This window comes from Filicampus tigris, chromosome 16, assembly GCF_054856515.1.
Source record: "Filicampus tigris isolate MCC_2025a chromosome 16, RoL_Ftig_1.0, whole genome shotgun sequence".
Classification (NCBI taxonomy): domain Eukaryota; kingdom Metazoa; phylum Chordata; class Actinopteri; order Syngnathiformes; family Syngnathidae; genus Filicampus; species Filicampus tigris.
Genome location: NC_141232.1, coordinates 3,421,668 through 3,441,859, shown reverse-complemented (window position 1 = coordinate 3,441,859; position 20,192 = coordinate 3,421,668). Strand labels below are relative to the sequence as shown.

Sequence of the window (20,192 nt, the reverse complement as noted above, 5' to 3'; positions counted from 1 at the left end):
CATACTCCACAGTGGAGCTGCTCTGTAGGAACCTCATGGCCAGGTCTTCAAACGAGGAGCCTAAATCCAGATTAAATCGAGATATGGCCGGCTCGGTGCCTGCAGACATTACCGTCCAGCGCTCGTCCTCGTCCACGGTGAAGTAGTCGCTGCTGTACTTGGCCTCATTGAGGAGATGATCCGCAGGCTGACCAAGGAGCTGACAAATGGTCTCCATGCTCCCTCGAAGAGACGAGCAATCGAAGAGATCGAATCCAAAGAAGAGATATGCGACGGTACATCCCAAAGACCACATGTCGATGGCCTCAGACAGGGGCAGACCCAGGGTCACCTCCGGGGCTCGGTAGGCCTCGGCCTGCAGAATCATACCCACGTGCACCGACATGATTGGTCGCGCCAAGCCAAAATCGATCAGCTTGACTCGGAAGGGCAGTTTCTTGTGGTCTACCAGCATGACGTTGTCTGGTTTCAAGTCCGTGTGAGTGACTCCTAACGCCTGCAGGGCCTCAAACGCCATCAGGAGCTGTGAAGTGACCGGTCGGATTTGGTGGAGGTTGAGCGGTGTCATGTTTCTATCCGCCATCAGGTCCTCCAGGCTCTTGTCCAGCATCTCAAAAACCAGACACGGGAAGTCCTGGAAGATGAAGTGTTCAATGAACCTCACCAAGCTGTTCCTGTTCTTGTCCAGAAAGCGGATCTTCTGCAGCGCCTGCACCTCCTGCTGGAAGTTGTTCATGTTACATCTTTTCAGAAGCTTGATGGCCACGCGATCCGACGTGTTCAGGTTGAAGCACTTGGCCACAATTCCGAAGCGTCCCTCACCCAAGACGCTGAGAAGTTTGTAGCTGTAGCACTTGCTGGAGAAGACCTCGTCATAAACCTGCTGAAGGCAGTCACGCTCTTTGTGTTCCATGGACAAGTCTGACATTTTGGCAGAAGTTTCTTTTCTTGTGTCTCACCAACATGGCAACAAAACAATGGAGCTCGTTTGAGCTAACAAGTGCAAGAAGCCAGTAGACAAACAGACAAACACAACCCCTTTGGTGGTGATGCGCAACATCTTTAATATTCGACAACAGTGGTCACGTGACCAATCTGTTTGGCTTGAACCACTCAAGCGCTGATGTCACAGGTTGCTTGTGTGATGTGACGACATCATCACAAGGGTGGGATCCCCAGCCAACTGGTCAACTCTTCAATCCAACGCGTTTGGACCAGATTACATCTTCACTTTCTCATCTCATCTTCCTTTTTCATCTAACTTCCTGTTTGCTAACTCTTATCTCTGTATAGCGGTATCATTGTTTCTAAAAAAACATCTGCCAGGAATTCTGATGCAAAAACAAAGAAAAAAGAAAGTTTCCAGGCCTCTTAGCGTTCCAGTGCTGAAGTATTAAAATAACCCGACAGGCTGCGCAGCTGCTACGTTCCCCCTTTGGAAGGCGGATTAGTAACGCAAACATTCTCCTTTTCGGCCGCCACCCGACATGGAGCGCTTTGACTTCTGAACTAATCGCTGCCTTTGAAAAAGTCATTCTCACTGTCTGCCAGGCATTCTGCGTCTAAGTTGCTCCAGTCGTTAGAACAGTCAACTCAATGGGTTCACATGCCACTCACTTGCAGTACTGCTTGGAAGTAACCAAGTACAAATACTTAGGTACTGTACTTGGTCCAATTTCAATGTAGTGTTACAGATCCCTATGTTTCGTATGTGCACAGTAAAAAAAAAAAAAAGAAGAAAAAAATTCTGTTTCTTTTCCCAAACTACCGAACTTATCACCTCACAATATACATCAATAATCATGCCCAAATTCATACATTATTCAATGGACCAACAGCCGTCGCTTTTTGTAGGCGTAAAAAGCGGGATCAAACAGGATTTGCCATTCAATAATGTTCAACAAAAACTAGGCTGAGCTTGAAATACTTCCTGTTTTCACTCTTTCAAATACATGGTGTCAAACAAAATAGTGTGCCACAATCTACTGGCCAAGAGTAGAATTACACCCAAAATAAACGGGCGGCAGAACAAATCAGAGTTCTAAATTGTACCCCCCCCCCCCCAAAAAAAGAAAGAAAGATAAAGTAAAAGTGACTCCCAAAAGTGTAAAAGGAGGTCTGGCCTGTGAGCGGCACAGTCATTGCAGCTGTCACCAGACCTTCAAGTGACATTAGTGACCAGTTGAATGACAGCCACTTAGTGTCTGTCACTCCCCTCCCACCACAACATCATGTCACTTTACATCATGTCATGTCATGTCATGGAAATCGCCAAAGATCTACTGTAACATCATGCCGCTTGGCGTCTAACGTCATCTAAGATCGTGTCATCGAGCATCATGTCATTTAACATCATGTCATCTAACGTGTCATTTAAAGCCAGACTCATTTTTATAGCATTGTTCCTTGGCAACAAAATGGCACCAAGGCAAGTCCAAGTCCAAATGAAGCACCTCAATTCAAACTGAAAATTGGTGAGTTTTCAGCATATAACAGAGGAGAGGTTGGGGGGGGGGGGGGATTGTGTATTTTGTTTTGATATAAAACTGAGCTAAAAACAGATAACGCCGAAAAGGGAGGGCTCCAATGGATGAATGGTATTTCAAACTGATTTGATATGCAATTACATTGAGTTAGGACCCCAGGCATGGAACAAATTAAAATCGTAAATCAAGGCAGTACTGCGGCACTAATAATGGCGCACTGGTAATAATCAGGATCTGTTGGGATGACCGCTCGCTGGTTGGTCGTATGTGCGTTTGACATGTCGCGGTGACCAACATGTTCAGACGGTCGTCTTTGGGCGGCTTAGGCCAATCAGAAGCCAACGCCATGAGCAATCAGTGAATAACTGCCGGCCACCAGGCCAGCTTCTCTGTCTGGCTTTCACAGTGACGCCCCAAACGACGGCCTAATCTCTCGTGAGCCCCCCAAATGAGGCCTGTAAGCCGGGGCCCTGGAGTGTTCATTGCTTTTTAATGCGGGGTGCAGAGGGTTAAAGTGCTTAAAAGTGACACACGCTGGCTAAACATAGAGAAAATGCACATAGTTGTGCTCCAAATATAGCAGAGGAAGGCTGACAAAGAGGCGAGGATCCCATATAAAAGCGGCGTGGCTTGCGAAACGCAGGCGACTGCCGGAGGCTTGTGATTACGACGACCTTCACGACTTCTTCGGGACTTCTTCACACAGCGCTCGCGTGAGTATGTTATCATTTGGTTGAGATGCTTTGGAGTGAAGTCAAGTTTCCTGACCATGTGGAAAAAATGACCCTTGCAATATCGCGGTTGGCTTTTCACTGTCTCACCGCATCGCGGATTGTTAAATCGTACGTATCGAATTTTATATTGCTGATTTTTCACCATATCACGGATCATCCCAGGCAGCAATAAGCGCAAGTTTGGGTTCATTTCACACTTCACAAAAGAAAAGAAAATGCAACCTGTCAACTACGAAACACAACTGCCCACCTTCGCTAGAGCAAACATTGTTAGCTAATTTAACATAGCCTACCACCACTCATTTAAACGAACGGTAACTGAACAAATGTTAAGAAAATCAACACAAAGCCAGCAAATTCACATAAGTGACGCCCAGAGCACTCACACTGGCTAATGGTTAGCCACTTATCATAAGCCAACAATTCTACACTCTCACTCGCCGACCCCAACTTCACTCACTAGGCCCCGCCTTTTAAAGGATACACACGCGCAAATTCACACGCAAAAGTCACAGATGCTACAGTGTAGAATGCGAGGATGTTGCCCCCATGTAGTCAGAAATAGTATCTGCACGACATGCATAATTTATCTTCATATTAGGCATAAAGTGTAAAACGCAACCAGAAATCTCAAATTCTCGTGAGCAGTGTCTAACATTTTTCCTCTCGCCTAACCCGCAAGCGATCCGAGAGAGGAGATGAGCGACGCCGAGATGCAAGCATTTGGGGTGGCTGCCCCCTACCTGCGCAAAACGGAGCGGGAACAAATCGCGGCCCAGAACATGCCGTTCGATGCCAAGGTGGCCGTCTTCGTGCCCGACCCCAAGCACGAGTACGCCAAGGGCAAGATCAAGAGCCAGAATGGCAGCAGTGTCACGGTGGAGACGGACGGCGGCAGGGTACGACTATTATGGGGTTTTAGTCCCTTCCCTAAGGGGACTAAACACTGACTGGCCGCCAGTAAACCCACAAACAAAATCAAAAACATAAAATCACTTCCATGAAGTGAGGATGTCTCAAGACTGCATCGTTGTTGTGTTCAGGTGGTGACGGTGCACCAGGACGACCTTCGACCTATGAACCCGCCCAAGTTCGACAAAATCGAGGACATGGCTCGTCTGACGCATCTGCACGAGCCGGCCGTGCTCTTCAACCTCAAGGAGCGATACGCCGCCTGGATGATTTACGTGAGGACAGGCGCCATTTGAGCAAATAATTTATTCAACGCGGTGCTAATCTTTTGTCCTGTCCTAACCCTAGACGTACTCTGGTCTTTTCTGCGTGACTGTCAATCCGTACAAGTGGTTGCCCGTTTATAACCCCGAAGTGGTTGTGGCTTATCGCGGGAGGAAGCGTCAGGAGGCTCCCCCACACATCTTCTCCATTTCTGACAATGCTTACCAGTACATGCTCACAGGTGAACTCCATCAAAACACATTTGGCAATGTGACTGTGAATATTGTTGTTTACTCTGTTTGGAAGTGTTTCTGCTCCGTGTGTGTTAGGTGTGTTTCTTTTTTTTTTTTTTAAGGTTTAGAAATACCGTAACATCTATGCTAACTTACATTAGCCCATCTATGGCATTTCACATTGCGTCTTAACCTGAAGCTAGTGGACTTTGGCTAGGTGAAATGATCTGGTTTAGTACTAATACACGTTTTATTGTCTTTGGTTTAATGTGTCAGTTTTCAACTGGGAGTGACAAATTGACAGCTTGAAGCACACTTTACCTCTTACTTGGAGAACTGTGTGAGCGAGAGTCTTCTTTTCAGTTCCATAAAGTGATGCTATACGATAGTATTCCATTTGTTGACAGCAAGAGCGTGAGAACAGGCGCTAAGGAATACTTAAAAAAAAGTGTATTTTAAAAAAAAAGTGTAACTCTGCATGATCTAGCAATTTGTCGACTGCAGTGAAATTAAAAATCTCTTCTATCCGTCCTTTCGATTTACAGATCGAGAGAATCAATCCATCCTCATCACGTGAGTTATGCACAATTTTGTCAACAATCTTGTCTAAAAACATCCCCCTTGCCGACTTCCGGTGGTGTGCTCATTGTCTCTGTGGTGTTAGAGGCGAGTCTGGCGCGGGCAAGACAGTCAACACCAAGCGAGTGATCCAGTACTTTGCAACAATTGCATCAATGGGAGACTCCAGCAAGAAGGAGCAACTTCCTGACAAAGTACAGGTGAAGCCTTTTCAAATTGACAGATAGACTAAGGATGTTCACGAATGCGGGCTGAGTTCCATGTCCTCACTGCCAGGGAACACTAGAGGATCAAATCATCCAAGCCAACCCTCTGCTGGAAGCTTTTGGGAATGCCAAGACCGTGAGGAATGACAACTCTTCTCGATTTGTGAGCTCCGACTCCACCTGTTTCATCTGGATCATGTCAGAATGTGACTCTAATCTTCAATAATGTCAAAAACCTTTCATTCATCTACACCAGTGATTTTCAACCAGTGTGCCGTGGCACATTAGTGTGCTGTGAGAGCTCTCCAGGTGTGCCAATGTCAATTATTTTGACCAAAAAAAAAAAAAAGAATTCTAATAACCTTTTGGGGGGTTAATTTATCTATGCCAACTACGTATAGTAAGGTAGAATAATGAAATGCTGTTCAACTAAATGAGTGATGTTAGATAACCCTTTTTACATACATTTTGTGAATCATTTTGCTAAGTGGTGCGCCGTGATTTTCTCTCCGATGTGAGAGATTTGCCTTGGCTCCAAAAAAATTGAGAAACACTGATCTACATTACACAAATTCAATATCTAAAAAAACTTTATACCTAAAATAAAACTATCATAAAAATTCAAAACCTAAAATCTGCCCCCCCCCCTCAAAAAAAATCCTCATCAAAAAAAAAAAATGTTCCAAAAAAAATTGATAAAAATGTTCAACTTAAAAAAAACAACAAAAAAAAACAGTAAAAACGTAAACTGAAATTCAAACTCAGGTAGCACAGATATATTCCATAAATCACAAACATCACTAGTGATTACAGCAAGGCTAAATGATTATTTGAAATCTTTTTGCAGGGGAAATTTATCCGCATCCACTTTGGGACAAAGGGCAAGTTGGCATCAGCTGATATCGAAACATGTACGTTAGCTTTCATTGTCCTTCAAGTCTAATAGAGTGAAGCCCCTTTCATTGCTATTTTAATTCTAACGTATAATGCCCAACCCCATAGTCGTCTTAACGTCCAGTAAATCAGCATAGACGTTATGGTGATTCTAACCCTCCAAACACCTGTTACTTTAACACGCATGGAGCAGCAACACATACAAAGAGAGCAATGTGGTTCAGCGGACAAAAGGAGGAACAAGCGACGTTGTTGTTTGTTCGCATCTCCCATTTAGATCTGTTGGAGAAATCCCGGGTGACCTTCCAGCTGCCGGCAGAGAGGAGCTATCACATCTTCTACCAGATTATGTCCAACAAGAAGCCTGATCTCATCGGTAGGGACTCACTTTGGATGATGAGCTGTGATCGGGTGAAGATCAAGTTGCTGTTGTGCCTCTTCCAGAGATGCTGTTGATCACCTCCAATCCTTTTGACTATCCCTTCATCAGCCAAGGCGAGATCAGCGTGCTGAGCATCGACGACGCCGACGAGCTGATGGCCACAGATGTCGGTTTGGAAACTTTGTCACATGCACTTTTGGTCACGCGCCAGGTGTTAACCGGTAGAATCGTACGTCCTAAACCTGATGCCGCCGTCTCCCCCAGAGCGCCATTGACATCCTGGGCTTCAATGCGGAGGAGAAGCTCGGCATCTACAAGCTGACTGGAGCTGTGATGCATAACGGGAACATGAAGTTCAAGCAGAAGCAGCGCGAAGAACAAGCTGAACCTGACGGCACAGAGGGTAAAGTGTGACAGAGTTCTTCCGTCAGAAGAATGCCAAATAACCACGGGATTGACTGGATGTAATCTCACATCCCACAGTGGCTGACAAAGTTGCCTACCTCATGGGGTTGAACTCCGCCGACCTGCTCAAGGCTCTGTGCAATCCCAGAGTGAAGGTCGGCAATGAGTATGTCACCAAAGGCCAGACGCCTCAACAGGTATACTCCCACATTCTCTCGGTGTCAAATGATCACAAACCCACCTGGATTGATGTCCTGCCACGGTTCTCAGGTGAACAACGCTATGGGTGCCCTGTCCAAGGCCGTGTATGAGAAGCTCTTCATGTGGATGGTCACCAGGATCAATCGGCAGCTTGATACCAAACTCCCGAGGCAACATTTTATTGGCGTGTTGGATATCGCAGGGTTTGAAATTTTTGAGGTAACCACACGCAATTCACAATTCGCCATGATGTCACAAGTTATTCCGGGTGACAAAAGCCATGAGTCATAGAGAAAATGGGGGGAATAGGTTGAACAAAGTAATTCTTTGGTGGCGCGGGGCATTTCTGTTTTGCTAGCCTTCTTTTTTGGAATAAGTGCTGAGTTGACTCCACACATAAAAATTAAAACCGGAGAAACCTTTTGGATTAAAGGTGAAACGTCTCAAACAAATAAGAAAAATCCAGTTGAGTCCTCGATTCGACCTTTGTGGATAAAAGTATACTGTATCTGGTGGCCCCAACCCCAAACACAACAAATTTTGTCATGGATTCAGTTTCAGAACACCAACAATGTTTTTGACTCTGGATCTCTTCAGGTTAGCGTGACTTACTCACGTTCTGCCACCCCCTGCCTATTGTTTACAAACATTCATAGTTGTCCAACTTGTCCTATTCTCATTGTTGATGAAGTACTGCTGTTGAATTCAGATGAACAGTCTGGAGCAGCTGTGCATCAACTTCACCAACGAGAAGCTTCAGCAGTTCTTCAACCACCACATGTTTGTCTTGGAGCAAGAAGAGTACACGAGGGAAGGCATCGAATGGGACTTCATCGACTTTGGCCTGGACCTGGCAGCCTGCATCGAGCTCATTGAGAAGGTCCATCACATCTTATCAGTTTTCTATCCAACCCTCATCACATAGTTGATTTTTAATTTTCGGTTTTCCCAAGTTGTTGTACTAGTGCACCCGAATCGTTTTACTAGTGCGCACGAATATCTTACTAGTACGGACAAAGAGCGTACTAGGACGTGGACCTTATTTATAGCCTCTGTAAAAGAGGAATTGAGCTGTCAAAATAAACCAAAAATCATCTGAAACGGTGGAATCACCCAAGTATTTCGGAAAGCCCGTTATGCGAACATAACATGAACATGTCAAAGAATCTTGTCAACTTTCCGTCATGCAGCCAATGGGCATCTTCTCCATTCTGGAGGAGGAGTGCATGTTTCCAAAGGCCACGGACATGTCCTTCAAGAACAAACTTTACGACCAACACCAGAGCAAGAGCAGCATCTTCCAGAAGCCCAAACCTTCCAAAGGAAAGTCAGAGGCTCACTTCTCCCTGATGCACTACGCCGGTACGGTGGACTACAACCTCAGCGGCTGGCTGGAGAAGAACAAGGACCCGCTGAACGACACCGTGGTGCAGCTCTACCAAAAAGCATCTGTCAAGCTGCTCTCCCAGCTCTTTGCGACATACGCCTCAGCCGATGGTCAGTTCTCTGCCAGTGAATCGCAAAAACATTTCAACCAAAACACAGTCCACTCCGTCACATGTCCATTTGTCCTCATAGCTGATGGAAGCAAGAAAAGCGCCAAGAAAAAGGCTTCATCTTTCCAGACAGTCTCTGCACTTTTCAGGGTAATACGATTTTAGGACATTAGTGGAAGCCCCCCACCCCCCCCAAAAAAAAGATGCAGTGACCTTCACTTACAAGTGTCCCTACTGACAAGTTTTTCGACTTATGAGCAAGTCAAGGTACCGCTGTAATTTGATAAAGAGTTCATCCAGTTGCTGTGCTGAAAATTGTTAATTCAAAATCAATTCAGTTAACCTAATCACACATTAGTTCTTTTCTTCATTGTTGACTTCCCGCAGGAGAATCTCAACAAGCTGATGGCCAACCTCAGGTCCACACATCCACACTTTGTCAGGTGCATCATCCCCAATGAGACAAAGACTCCTGGTAAGGACGATTAAGTTTGTCCGTGTGAAGACAAGCTAACGCCGGAATTGGCCTCACAGGGGCGATGGACCACCATCTGGTTCTGCATCAGCTTCGCTGCAACGGAGTACTAGAAGGAATCAGGATCTGTCGGAAGGGATTCCCCAGTAGAATCCTCTATGGAGACTTCAGACAGAGGTAGCACATCTGTTATGATCATACAGTGACCCCTGTGCGTGGGATACCTTCCACCAAACAAAGGACTGTTGTTGGCAAGATGAGACCTCATTCCCATACATTCTTAAAGCAGAAGTCAACCCAAACGTTTCTTTTTCAAGAATATGTTCTATGCAAGCCCACTAGTTGAAACAGGGCATTCTGATAAATATCGCGTTTGTGGAATAAGTGTTAATCCACTGGTTTTTAGCCATCTCTATGGGGCGGCCATTTTGTCTTCTGTGAACTGAAAATGACACCACAACTGCTCACAACGACCAATCACGGGTCAGATTCAGAAAACAGGTCGGCCGTGATTGGTCGTCGTGAGCAGATGTGATGTCATTTTCAGGCGACAGAAGACAAAATGGCCGCCCCCAGAGATGGCTAAAAACGAGTGCATTTTGCTGCTCCACTTATATTCCACAAACACAAAATGAATCCGAATGCCGTGTTTCAACTAGTGGGCCTGCTGGGAACATATTCTTGAAAAAAAATATGTTTGGGTTGACTTCCGCTTAAACGCCTGTCATTTTGCCTGTCCTATCTGGCCTATGTGAATGAACTAAATAAGCCTGCTCAGATGAGAGGTGAAACATCTTCGAAGACAACCAAAACAGTCCAGTTGCAATCGATTCAGTCTCCTGAGAATCGAGCACTGACAATAAAAAGTCAACACACCTTGTTAGGGGGTCATCAACATTGTGGATTTTTGCAATTCACAGAAGGGTTGGCTCTCTAGCTCCTGCAAATAACGTCTGAACACAGTATTGTCAAATCCCAAGAAAAACAATCATCACTGTACTTTTATGGCAGGTACAGGATTCTAAATGCCAGCGCCATCCCTGAGGGACACTTCATGGATAGCAAGAAGGCGTCCGAGAAACTGCTGTCTTCCATCGACGTGGACCACGCCCAGTACAGATTTGGATACACAAAGGTATTCGTCAGAAAGCTTTGCCAGTGGTGCTTCTTTTGCTCCAGTGATGATGCCCTTAACTCCCTACAGGTTTTCTTCAAAGCGGGCCTTCTGGGTCTCCTTGAAGAGATGAGGGATGAGCGTCTTGCGGTCTTGATGACCCGCATCCAGGCTGTGGCCAGAGGTTACGTCACCAGGCTGAGGCTCAAGGAGATGGCAAAGAAAAGGTTTTTGAGAGAGGCACTCATTTCCCTGTTTATAAAAGTACCCAAACGTGACAACCCCGAATGGCCACAATCCATCAACCTTGACCGTTGCTGATGCGCGTCCACCCGTGCAAAAATAGTGAATTGTTTGCTACTAAAATGTTGTGCGCGGTCTGCACTCTCCAGAGACTCGGTTTTCATCATCCAGTACAACATCCGCTCGTTCATGAACGTGAAGAACTGGCCTTGGATGAGGCTCTTCTTCAAGATCAAACCTCTGCTGCGGTGCGCCGAGGCCGAGAAGGAGATGCAGAGTCTGAGGGAGGAAGTTTCACGCCTCAAGGAGGACCTGGCCAGATCCGAGGCTCGTAGGAAAGAGCTGGAGGAGAAAACCGTGGGCCTCGTCCAAGAAAAGAATGACCTTCACCTTCAAATCCAAGCAGTATGTCAACACATAGGGATCACTTCAGGAAACATCTGAAGTAAAACTCATAAAGCTAACGGAGGTCGACCGCAGAGCTGGGAGACTCCAGTCACATGACCTGACTACAGTCAGACTTAATTTGGCAAATTTGCGCACACTCAGAGCATGCGTGGCTAAACTTAAAAAAGCCCGGCCTTCATTTGGACTTGATGGTCATCAGATAGAATGAAAACTAATACACAGTATGTGAATGTGCACCTGAGCAAGATTATATGACTTGATTTATGACTTGCTTGACCTCAGTAATGACTTGACTCCACTTGCTTGACATTTAGTGTGAACTCCGCTGGAATTGCTGATTTTTTGCCGTGGTAACTTGGGACTTGCTTAAAATGTGTTACTGTACTTATGAATTGGAGATACTATATGTGACGTATTCCCGCCTTTGGTAGACAGTAACGCAAATACAAAAATTCCAACTAAATCTCGCACTGTAGGAACGGGAGACCCTGTGCGACGCGGAGGAGAGGTGTGAAGGTCTGATCAAGAGCAAGATTCATATGGAGGCTAAAGTCAAGGAATTCTCAGAGAGGTTGGAAGAGGAAGAGGAGATCAATGCGGACATGACAGCAAGGAGGCGGAAGCTGGAGGATGAAAGTTCGGAGCTCAAACGGGACATCGACGATCTGGAGCTGATCATTGCCAAAGTCGAGAAGGAGAAACATGCGACTGAAAACAAGGTTACCAATACCTGTCAAACACCCCCGGAGATCACATCTTCTATGAAGTTTGCAGCTCAGACATTTCCTCTTCTGTTTTATAGGTCAAGAACTTGACGGAAGAGGTAACCATGCTGGAGGACAACCTGATTAAGTCCTCCAAGGAGTATAAAGCCCTGCAGGAGGTCCACCAGCAGGTGCGTGACGACCTCCAGGCTGAGGAGGATAAAGTCAACGTTCTGATGAAGACAAGGATGAAGTTGGAGCAACAGGTTGACAACGTAGGTTCCAAACAAATTGTGCAGGTCTGCTCCTCGTTGGTGTGTCACTGAGCTGCGGAGTGCTTTGTCTCCATCAGCTGGAGGGCTCACTGGAGCAGGAGAAGAAAGTGAGAGCTGACTTGGAGAGATCCAAAAGAAAGCTGGAGGGAGACCTGAAGCTGAGTCAGGAGAGCTTCGTGGACTTGGAGAATGAGAGGCAGCAGATGGAGGACAGACTCAATAAGTACAATGTCTTATAGAGTACATGTCAATTCTTTATTATTAGGAGGAACCCCTTGAGATATGCTCTCTTGTTTTTTGACTGGATCCGCCATATAACAATGTACAGAATAGTCACTTAAGACCATGTTAATTTGGGGTTGCCGAACTGTAAACGTGCCGTGGGAGGTGATATCTGACAATGAGCCTTTTTTCTAAGATAAGACTTGCGTATTTTTAAATCAAATAAGCAAAGATTTCTCGGTAAATTATTATATAAGAGGAGACATGACGTTAGATGAACTGCACGTGCTGCTAGCAAAGCTAAACAAAGTTGCTAACATGCCAGTGTCAGCTCCTACCTGAGGAAAATCCTTTAAACCTTTTGAATCTTTTAAATCTTTTCTTTTCAGAAAAGATTTGGAAATCAAAAACCTGCAGTACAAAGTGGAGGATGAGAAAGCACTCGCCACACAGCTGCAAAAGCAGATCAAAGAACTGCAGGTTTGCTTGCAGACAGTCCACATATGCTACTCACAAAAGGTTTGGGATATTTGGGGTGACGTTTAGGGATGTCCCTAAAATGCACTATAACCTTTGCAGGAGAAACTCATTTGAAACAACTTTTGAATGCATTCGTCATGTTAAAGAATGACAAGTTGTGCAATCAGTACTCAAACATTGAACAGCTGCACATTCCCAAAAATAAGAGAAGGTCAAACAAGCAGCATTTTAATTTCACCCCATAGCCCACATTATAAACTTTTCGTGAGTAGTGCGTTCTAAAAGTGTTCATCATTGATGCGAGATTGGACCCAACGTTTTCCGTAGGCTCGCATAGAGGAGCTGGAGGAAGAAACGGAATCAGAGCGCTCCGGCAGGGCCAAAGTGGAGAAGCAGAGTTCGGATCTCTGCAGGGAGGTGGAGGAGATCAGTGAGAGGCTGGAGGAGGCCGGAGGAGCCACCGCCGCTCAGGTGGAGATGAACAAGAAGCGGCAGACAGAGTTGCAGAGGCTGCGGCGTGGCCTGGAGGAGGCCACCCTGCAGCACGAAGCCGTCGCCGCGGCTCTGCGCAAGAAGCAGGCGGACAGCGTCGCGCAGCTCGGAGAACAGATCGACAATCTGCAGAGAATCAAGCAAAAGCTGGAGAAGGACAAAAGCGAACTGAAGATGGAGATAGAGGACATGGCGAGCCACGTGGAGAGCGTTGTGAAGAGCAAGGTAAGAGACGGCGCTTTGTGAGAGGTTTCCTGTGCTGGAAGATGCTGACAAAGTTCAACGCTCCAGTCCAACATGGAGAAGACCTGCCGCAACCTTGAAGAGCAAAGTAGCGAGTACAAGACAAAGTTGGACGAAGCCCAGAGAGCACTCGGTGACTCCTCCACCACCAACGCACGACTGCAGATGGAGAATGGTCAGTTTAAGGCACGGGTGTCACAAGTACTCAGAGAAGGACAGATACTTGGGTCAAATACGCGCTCTGGTAAAAGGAGCAGCACTTTTTGGCTTTTTGTACTCAAGCCAAATGAATAAAAGCATTACTTAAGTACCATCTTGGTGCCAAGGAACTATGTTGAAGTGAAGATGAGGAGTTTCATTTAGCTTTGCCACCATATTGTGGCATCTATAGTCAATTGTAAATGTTTTTTTTTGGGGGGGGGGCTCAATTACTCGCGGTTGACCTTCCCTCTCTCTATTTACGTTTTCTTTACATTGTGTCGTCATCACAGAGGATAACAAATTAACAAGCCCATTTTGGAGTAGAAAGTATGGATAATTGTGTTGAAAAAAGGGAGTGAAACTAAACATCTGTCGGAAAATTAAATACTTCATAAAGCGGAAATCAATCCAAACGTATTTTTTTCAAGAATATGTTCACAGCAGGCCCACTAGTTGAAACACGGCTTTCTGATTCATTTTGCGTTTGTGTAATATAAGAATATAAGTATATTCGTTTTTAGCCATCTCTGGGGGTGGCCATTTTGTCTTCTGTCAACTGAAAATGACATCGCAACGGCCAATCACGGCTGACCTGTTTTCTTATAAGTAATGAGTACAGAATCCAAGTTATGTTTTTTGTTGTTTTGGTAGGTGAACTCTCTCGGCTGTTGGAGGAGAAGGAAGCTGCGCTCAACCTGATGAACAGAAGCAAAGCAACGAGCAGTCAACAGATTCAAGAGCTCAAGAGACTTCTGGATGAAGAAGCTAAGGTTTGTGTCATGCAGTCATTCAGTTGTTCATGGTTGTGTTTTTTGGGGCGGGCTAAACCAGATGAATGGCATTTCAATTCATTTCAATGGTGAAAATTCCAAAAATGATGACCATGGTCAAGGAACAAAGTCAAGATACCACTATAAAATTGAACTGAATTGCATACTGTCTTCCGGAGTCCGTTTGGAGAAGGCACACCAGGGTGCTGTTTGTTTCTCTTTTTTCAGGAAAAAAATACCCTGACGCACAGCTGTCAGTCTTCCCGTCACGACTGCGAACTTCTGAGGGAGCAAAATGAGGAGGAACAGGAGGCCAAAGCCGAACTGCAACGCTACCTCTCCAAGGCCAACAGCGATGTGGCCCATTGGAGAAGCAAATACGAGACCGACGCCATACAGCGCACCGAGGAACTGGAGGAAGCCAAGTAAGGACCAGGCTTTTGCTTTTTCAAACAATGCTAGGTTCTGATTTGCATACTCCATCATCGATAGCGATTCCCGATTTGTTTCCAGTCGGGGCTGGACACAGCCAAGGCTGCCCTTTGTCAACAATTCCGATCATGGTCCTTATAGACAGAAGTTTGCTCCGTCAAGTGGCTCAAGTGGCTCCGGTCTGATGGCTTCAGTATGACGTCTCTACTTTTTTTGAGGATGATGCGGTTTTGCCGGCTTCATCAAGCCGTTATCGGTAACTCTCGCTGGAATGGTTTGCAGCTGAGTGTGAAGCAGATGGATGGTGATGAGACAACTGCCCCAAATTAAAGAATTGAAGTATTAGTGAGGGAAGAAGCGGGACATTGACAAGCGCATTAGTGCAGCATCTGCAGTAATGTCAACTCTGCACCGGTCAGTCGTGGTGAGGAAGTAGCTGAGCCTCAAGGAAAAGCTCTCGATTTTACCAGTCAATTGACGTTCCCGCCCTCACCTACGGTCACAAACTATGGGTTGTACGAGCAAAAACAAGATCACAAGCTCACGCTGTTGAAATGAGTGTCCTCTGCAGACTGTCCGGAGCTCTCTAACCTTGGATAAGAGTCAGAAAATGGATGGGTGGATTAATGCTTGGTTGCTCCCCTCCAAATCTTCCACAGGAAGAGGCTGGTCCAGCGGCTGCAGGAATCCGAGGAGTCGACAGAGATGGCAAATGCAAAAAGTGCGTCCCTGGAGAAGGCCAAGCAGAGGCTACAGATTGAGGTGGAGGACCTGGCTGCGGAGCTGGAAAGGGCAAACGCAGCCAATGCCATCTTGGATAAGAAACAGAGAAACTTTGACAAGGTATGTGGCCTTCCGACGCGATGAAGACGGAAATGACAGACCTGGGGGTGCGGTTAGGCTGCTTCTTCTAACTTGTTCCTCTTCCTTCTTCTTCTTCTTCTTCCGTCTTTCTCCTTTTTCTTGTTCTTCGGAATGAGGCAACCTTTGGACGAGAGATGTCAGGGTATTGTTATGTAAGGTCTAAGTAATGTTGTAAACGTTCTCTCTCGCTCTCTTGACGTATGGCAGATGGGTTGTTTCACAGCTCTTTAAAGCGGAAGTCAACCCAAACATATTTTTTGTCAAGAATATGTTCTATGCAAACCCACTAGTTGAAACACGGCATTCTGATCAATTTTGCATTTGTGGAATAAGCGTTAATCCACTCGTTTTTAAGCCGGCCATTTTGTCACTTCTGTCGACTGAAAATGACATCACAACCACCCAGGACTCAGGTAACGACCAATCACGGCTCAGCTTTAGAAAACAGGCGAGCTGTGATTGGTTGTTCCCTTGCATTAGAACGTATTCTTGCAAAAAATATGTTTAGGTTGATTTCCCCCTTTAAAGCCAGTGGTGTTCTTTGTCAACATTTCAACACTGTTGTCCACAGAGGATTGTCCGTTCTTTCTGGCTCCTAAAGGGACTTTCAGAGTCCAGCTTGCCTCCAGACCATCTTTCCGGATAAGGCCGGCTAATTCTTAACGTTGTAGGTCCTGTCTGACTGGAAGCAGAAGTGTGAGGAGAGTCAGTTGGATCTGGAAGTGTCTCAAAGAGAGTCCAGAGCTCTGAGCACTGAACTCTTCAAACTAAAGAATTCATACGAAGAGGCTTCAGAGCACCTGGAGAGCATGAAGAGAGATAATAAAAACCTTCAACGTAAGAGTGAAACACAGTCACAGAATCATCTTCTCTTGAGTTGTGGGGATGTAGTGACGTTTCCTCTTATTCTATCACGCAGAGGAGATCTCAGACATCAGCGACAACATCGGACAGTCGGCTAAAATAACGCACGAGCTGGAGAAACGTGCAAAGCAAGCTGAGCAGGAGAAGAAAGACACTCAGACGGCACTTGAAGAGGTTGAGGTTTGTGCCTAATTTTTTTACTTTTAAGTTGAATCACTACTTTTTACCTGAGTCTTTCTTTTTTTTTTCCCCATCAGTATCTGTTCTTCGACTTAGTTTCTGTTCTTCCTGCAGTCGTCTCTGGAACACGAGGAGACCAAAATCCTTCACCTTCAACTGGAGCTGAACCAAATCAAATCAGAGGTTGACAGGAAGGTAGCCGAGAAAGACGAAGAGATGGAGCAACTGAAGAGGAACCACCAGAGAACGGTGGACACCCTGCAGAGCGCCCTGGAAGCCGAGTCCGGCAGCCGCAACGACGCCCTCCGGCTGAAGAAGAAGATGGAAGGGGACATCAACGAGATGGAGATTCAGCTCGGCCGAGCTACCCGCCGAGCTTCTGAGGTCACGGAGCAAACGAGGAGCCTCCAAACCCAGTTGAAGGTTTGCATGACTTAAGAGTTGAATCACATCCATGACCGAGGTTATGACTCATTTTCCCCGGAGAAACAAATGACATGAATTCGCCAATGTAGAACCACAATTGTTGTGTGTGCTCGAGGACACGCAAGTCCACCTGGATGAAGCTCTCCGCAGCCAGGAGGACATCAAGGAGCAACTGGCCATCGCAGAACGCCGTAATGGTCTGATGACAACGGAGATGGAGGAGCTGATGGCGGCTTTGGAGCAAGCGGAACGAAGTCGCAAGCTGGCTGAACAGGAATCGAGGGACATTAGCGAGAGCGCTCAGCTGCTACGCTCGCAGGTGAGGGCAGCAAGACAGTTAGCTCCAATACGCTCGGTGGCATTTTCATTTCTGTCCGCACACTGCATCAACTTTATTTCACCTCCGAGCCACTATCCATAGCGAGTTCTGCGAGTGGTCCAAGTAGACGTCTGACCAATGCTAAAATGCAGAACACAGGCCTCCTGAACTCCAAAAGGAAGATGGAGAGCGAGTTGGCTCGGCTGCAGTCAGAGATGGAGGACACGGTCCAGGAAGCGAAGAACACCGATGAGAAGGCCAAGAAAGCCATCGCAGATGTACAGTCAATTCCGCCAGCCTTTCTGTCGCTCACGCCAGGATATGATTAACAGCTGGCAATCGCTTCACGCAGGCCGCCGTGATGGCCGAGGAGCTGAAGAAGGAGCAGGACACCAGCGCGCACTTGGAAAGGATGAAGAAGAACCTGGAGGTCACGGTCAAGGACCTGCAGCAGCGTCTGGACGAGGCTGAAAGTCTCGCCATGAAGGGTGGGAAGAAGGCGCTTCAGAAGATGGAGAACCGGGTAAGGAAATGTATACCACAAATAAACGTAACAAAACAACAAAGTACAGCAGCTCCCCTGGGGGGAATGGCGAACCTATCCCCCATTATTTGCAGCCAAAAAAACCCAACAACAGATGAATGACTTTTTCTTTAGGTCCGCGACTTGGAAAAGGAATTGGAGGCGGAGCAGAAACGTGGCAGCGAGGCCATGAAAGAAGTCCGCAAATACGAGCGGAAGATTAAAGAGCTGACATTTCAGGTCAGAAGGTCACCCTGGGTGTGGAGTGGAAGGTCCAAGGACACAATAACCGTAACAGTCGTCCTTCCGCATCTGTTCCAGGGAGAAGAGGAGAAGAAGAACGTGGCCAGACTTCAGGATCTGGTTGACAAGCTGCAGTTGAAAGTCAAAGCTTACAAACGGCAGAGTGAAGAGGCGGTGAGTAGTCCGCAATAAAATTGTATTGTATTATTTGCAGTTTTTGTGCTCAAGCCAAAACAACAAAAGTATTACATTTGTGACATCTCGTGGCTTCTTGGTGTCAAGGAACTGTGGTCGTCTTGTGCCTAGCTGCAAATAGCGAAAATCCGCTAGTGATTGATGCCCACTCAAAAAGGTTTGCCACAAGATGGCAAAAAAAAAACCCAAACAGATCAACTCAATTCAACATATTCCCATGGCAGCATAATGTGACAAGACGGCAGCAAAGCATTACTTTTGCCGAGATAAACCTCTGCAATTCACTTCAACCTAGTTCCTTGACACCAAGATGCCACGAGATGGTGTCAAAGCCCGACTTTAGACTAAAATGAAACTCCTCAACTCACGTCAACATGTTTCCTTGACGGCAAAATGATGGTGCCAAAGTAATTTTTTTGTTACTTTGACTTGACGGAGGTTCACTGAATTGTAGATAATTGACAGAATACAATTTCACTTTTGTACTAATTACACTTCAAAGTCTGTACTGTTTTGCTTTTACTTAAGTACAGGAGTTGAATCAGTATTTTTTTTTTCTTTGATACAAGTACAAGTACAGCGTTTGAATACTTTTGTCACCTTTGTTCTTTAGGAAGAACAAACCAGTGTCCAGCAGACCAAGTTCCGGAAGGTGCAGCACGAGCTGGAGGCGGCCGAGGAACGAGCGGACGTCGCCGAGTCGCAGTTGAATAAACTACGAGCCAAGAGTCGCGACATTGTTGGGAAAGTGGAGTAAAATGACGCCTAATGTGCTACTCTACCCAAGTACAAGTCGTGTTCATGCGGTGAAACTGGCGTGTAATACAACGGTAATGTGACTTACAAGATTTTCAAGTTACGAGATGCAGCTTGGTTGACTTTTGTTTTTGTTTTTTTTTGCTTTGTTTCGCGAGCTAAAATTTGAGTTGCAATTGAGCTTCAGGCGCACCGCTGCATGAGGGAGATGACAAAAAAGTGGAGCAGCGAAGGGACTGAAATGCCACGGCATGTGGGCAAGGAGAGCCAAAGTCTCTGATGTCAGCCGTTTATGAATGGGACAAAGAGCCAAACAGACAAAAACAAAATGAAAACACTGACAAGCAGCTGCTGCAGGACACCTCTCCTGCCACGTTAGCTAAATTTGTGCATCCAACAAACCTCAGTGCAGCTCTGCTTACCTTTTGACTTGATAGTGTTACACACAGTGTAATATGGCCGTGGCTCGAAAAATCTTCATGTCATTCATCTGTGCGCGAGAGGGTATCATGTAAGTGAGTACAATTCATAAACGTTACTAAAATGAAAAAGGGCTCGTTTACATTTTCGGATAGCAAAAGATTTTTGCTTTAATTTTCACATATGTCCCCTGGAAGGCATTTATATTGAATCTGTATTTATCTCAATTCATTAGTTACACCTGCAATGTCATAAACCTTATCTGCAGAGAGATTGTCAGAAGATTAAAATGTTCACTTTTTTGATGTGGTTGTAATTTGCAGTGGTTTATGTACTGCATTGTATTTGTTTCTATTACATGACAAACTACAACAGCAAACATGTTCGCCAAACTTGTGCTCTCCACATTGAATAGGCTCCACAAAGATGAAGGCATTTTGCTGGTGTTTATCCCCAATAAAGACTTTTCCAGGTGCTGTACCAAGAATCTTGATGTAACCGCCACTAATTTCTTCTCTCCGGTTCTCCCGATAAGACGCACGGCACGCTTG

At 45.9% G+C, this 20,192-nt stretch overlaps 1 protein-coding gene across 1 annotated transcript; it reads left to right on the top strand.

Annotated features, from left to right (window-relative positions):
• Window positions 1-3,918: 3,918 nt before the first annotated feature.
• Window positions 3,919-20,107, top strand: LOC147134111 (myosin-8-like). The gene is made up of 38 exons (XM_086055677.1): window positions 3,919-4,119; window positions 4,264-4,407; window positions 4,481-4,637; window positions 5,175-5,202; window positions 5,294-5,408; window positions 5,485-5,577; window positions 6,262-6,325; window positions 6,586-6,684; window positions 6,753-6,856; window positions 6,955-7,093; window positions 7,174-7,292; window positions 7,366-7,515; window positions 8,006-8,176; window positions 8,487-8,793; window positions 8,875-8,942; window positions 9,180-9,267; window positions 9,327-9,444; window positions 10,279-10,402; window positions 10,472-10,608; window positions 10,774-11,029; window positions 11,509-11,751; window positions 11,835-12,011; window positions 12,089-12,234; window positions 12,623-12,713; window positions 13,041-13,430; window positions 13,497-13,623; window positions 14,301-14,419; window positions 14,648-14,844; window positions 15,511-15,694; window positions 16,387-16,552; window positions 16,635-16,759; window positions 16,874-17,182; window positions 17,301-17,504; window positions 17,657-17,782; window positions 17,857-18,027; window positions 18,163-18,267; window positions 18,349-18,444; window positions 19,079-20,107. Exons 1-38 carry the CDS (start codon window positions 3,919-3,921, stop codon window positions 19,220-19,222), a joined length of 5,802 nt encoding a protein of 1,933 aa, XP_085911803.1. The 3' UTR covers window positions 19,223-20,107.
• The last annotated feature ends 85 nt before the right edge of the window (window positions 20,108-20,192 follow it).

Bases quoted from the DNA above. Each gene is read 5' to 3' on its own strand.
- LOC147134111 (XM_086055677.1), top strand. From the start codon at position 3,919: ATGAGCGACGCCGAGATGCAAGCATTTGGGGTGGCTGCCCCCTACCTG. The intron at 8,177-8,486 runs GTCCATCACATC...TCCGTCATGCAG, and splicing joins GCATCGAGCTCATTGAGAAG to CCAATGGGCATCTTCTCCAT. The intron at 11,752-11,834 runs GTTACCAATACC...TCTGTTTTATAG, and splicing joins AACATGCGACTGAAAACAAG to GTCAAGAACTTGACGGAAGA.